Source organism: Carya illinoinensis, chromosome 6, assembly GCF_018687715.1.
Source record: "Carya illinoinensis cultivar Pawnee chromosome 6, C.illinoinensisPawnee_v1, whole genome shotgun sequence".
In the NCBI taxonomy this organism is placed as follows: domain Eukaryota; kingdom Viridiplantae; phylum Streptophyta; class Magnoliopsida; order Fagales; family Juglandaceae; genus Carya; species Carya illinoinensis.
The window spans coordinates 805178-806903 of NC_056757.1; the positions used below are offsets into that span (position 1 = coordinate 805178).

The 1726-nt window shown below is 37.7% G+C and overlaps 1 protein-coding gene across 1 annotated transcript; it reads right to left on the reverse strand.

Moving 5' to 3' along the window:
- Positions 1-230: 230 nt before the first annotated feature.
- On the reverse strand, positions 231-1485 carry LOC122313002 (heavy metal-associated isoprenylated plant protein 39-like). Its single transcript, XM_043127690.1, has 3 exons — positions 1326-1485; positions 1049-1124; positions 231-847 (listed from the first exon to the last, which is right to left on the reverse strand). Exons 1-3 carry the CDS (start codon positions 1329-1331, stop codon positions 549-551), a joined length of 381 nt encoding a protein of 126 aa, XP_042983624.1. The 5' UTR covers positions 1332-1485; the 3' UTR covers positions 231-548.
- Positions 1486-1726: the final 241 nt, after the last annotated feature.

The following is a 1726-nucleotide window of genomic DNA, read 5'->3' on the forward strand; positions in this document are numbered from 1 at the left end:
GGTTCTCTCTTTTTCTCGATCGTTCTGTAAACGGTGACTGTGAGCAGTAAATAGTTTTTAGCACTGCAACTCTTTGGTATTATAACATTAGCTTCATTGAGCAATATCGTGTACAGTCTCTATTTGTAACAGAGATTTAGATAATTTTATTTTTAAAATTATAAAAATATCCCTCTTAAAATATTTTTTTTATTACTCATTTGATAAAAGACATTCACATGCGATCATCGTTTAGAAACTGCAAATAAAATTTCTTAATAACATAACTCATAACTTGTATATAGCATTACTATGTAACCCTTTCTAAGGTCCAGAGGCACTACGTACTAAGCTGAGTCTCTACACAACTTTGAAAGTACTAAAAACTCTTACATTGATGTAAAACCCACTAACCAAAACTACATATTAACATCCCAGGCGCGCAACACCAACGAAACATAAAGATCAATCAACTCAGTACTATCACCTACTACTGTACAGTAGAGACCTCTATTAATCTTGAATACCAACCTTTTGGACGTTAGTATAATCCTTCTAAGATATAAGAATTAACAGATCACGCAACTGTTAGGATCTTCCTCTGCGCTTCTTGCGTAATAAGGTGTGACCATGTAAGGATTATAGTTGTAGGCTGCGTACGCTTTCAAAAGCTCGGCCATATCATCCTTCTTTTTTTCATCTGCCTTCTTGGGCTCATCCTTCTTCTTCTCAGACTCTTTTGCTGGTCCAACAGAGAGTATCTCTGTGTGATAGAGCTTCCTCAACTTGCTCACTATATCAACCGGATCGATGTCCCCGATAACCGTCAATTTCTTGTCCTTCAAGTCCGAGGTGATGGAATCAACGCCTACGGAATTACAGCACAAAACCAGCCAAATTTGTCAGTTTGGCTAGCATGTATACTTTACTATCTACTGGGTGTTCTTGCTTTAAATAAAGGAAACGTTAAAAAAGAAATAAAATGAACCGATTACATGAGTAGTCATAATACAGAGACAGCCAAACAAAGGACTTAAAAGTGGAATCACAAAGAAGTAAAATTCTATACCTGAAAGGCCAGACACTGCCCTCATGGCCTTTTGCTTTCCTTTGTCATCATTCAGATCCACTTTCAAAACCACTTTCTGTCATAAAACATGATAGAGCTCTATTCAGAGTTTTGTAAATTAGAGAATCATAAAAATAAAACTAACAAATGGTTAGGGAACCGATAAGGTTTTGTCATCGGGGAGAGAAAAACAGGAAGACAAAAAAGGTCTTGTAAGGGCGGAGACAAGGAGAGCGAAAGAGAGATAGAGCTTGAGGGAGATCAGGAAGATTCTTACCTTCATTGCTGAAAGGTTCGAGGGATACCAGAAGTATATTAGATAAAGTTGCAGGTCCCGAAGCAAAGAAAAGAATATTACAGAATTCAAGAAAGAAAAGTCTAACTGATCACTTGGAGGCTAGAAGGACCTTTGGACGGATTTATATTGAGCGGAGGAACCAAGAAAGAGTACGTGTCCAGTCAAGGCTGCTGATTGTCTATGGTCAATAAATAGTCATGCGTGTGGACCAACGTTGAAAGGGTCAACCATTATGTGGATATGGAAGGTTGGATACGTTAGTTGCTCAGCGTTTTGCATTTCCAACGTGCAAACTGCAGACGACATCGTATGAAACTTCTGCCTAATTGATCTTCTTTCCTTTTCCTTCTGTTTTTTTTCGACTTTTTCCAAAAAAAGAA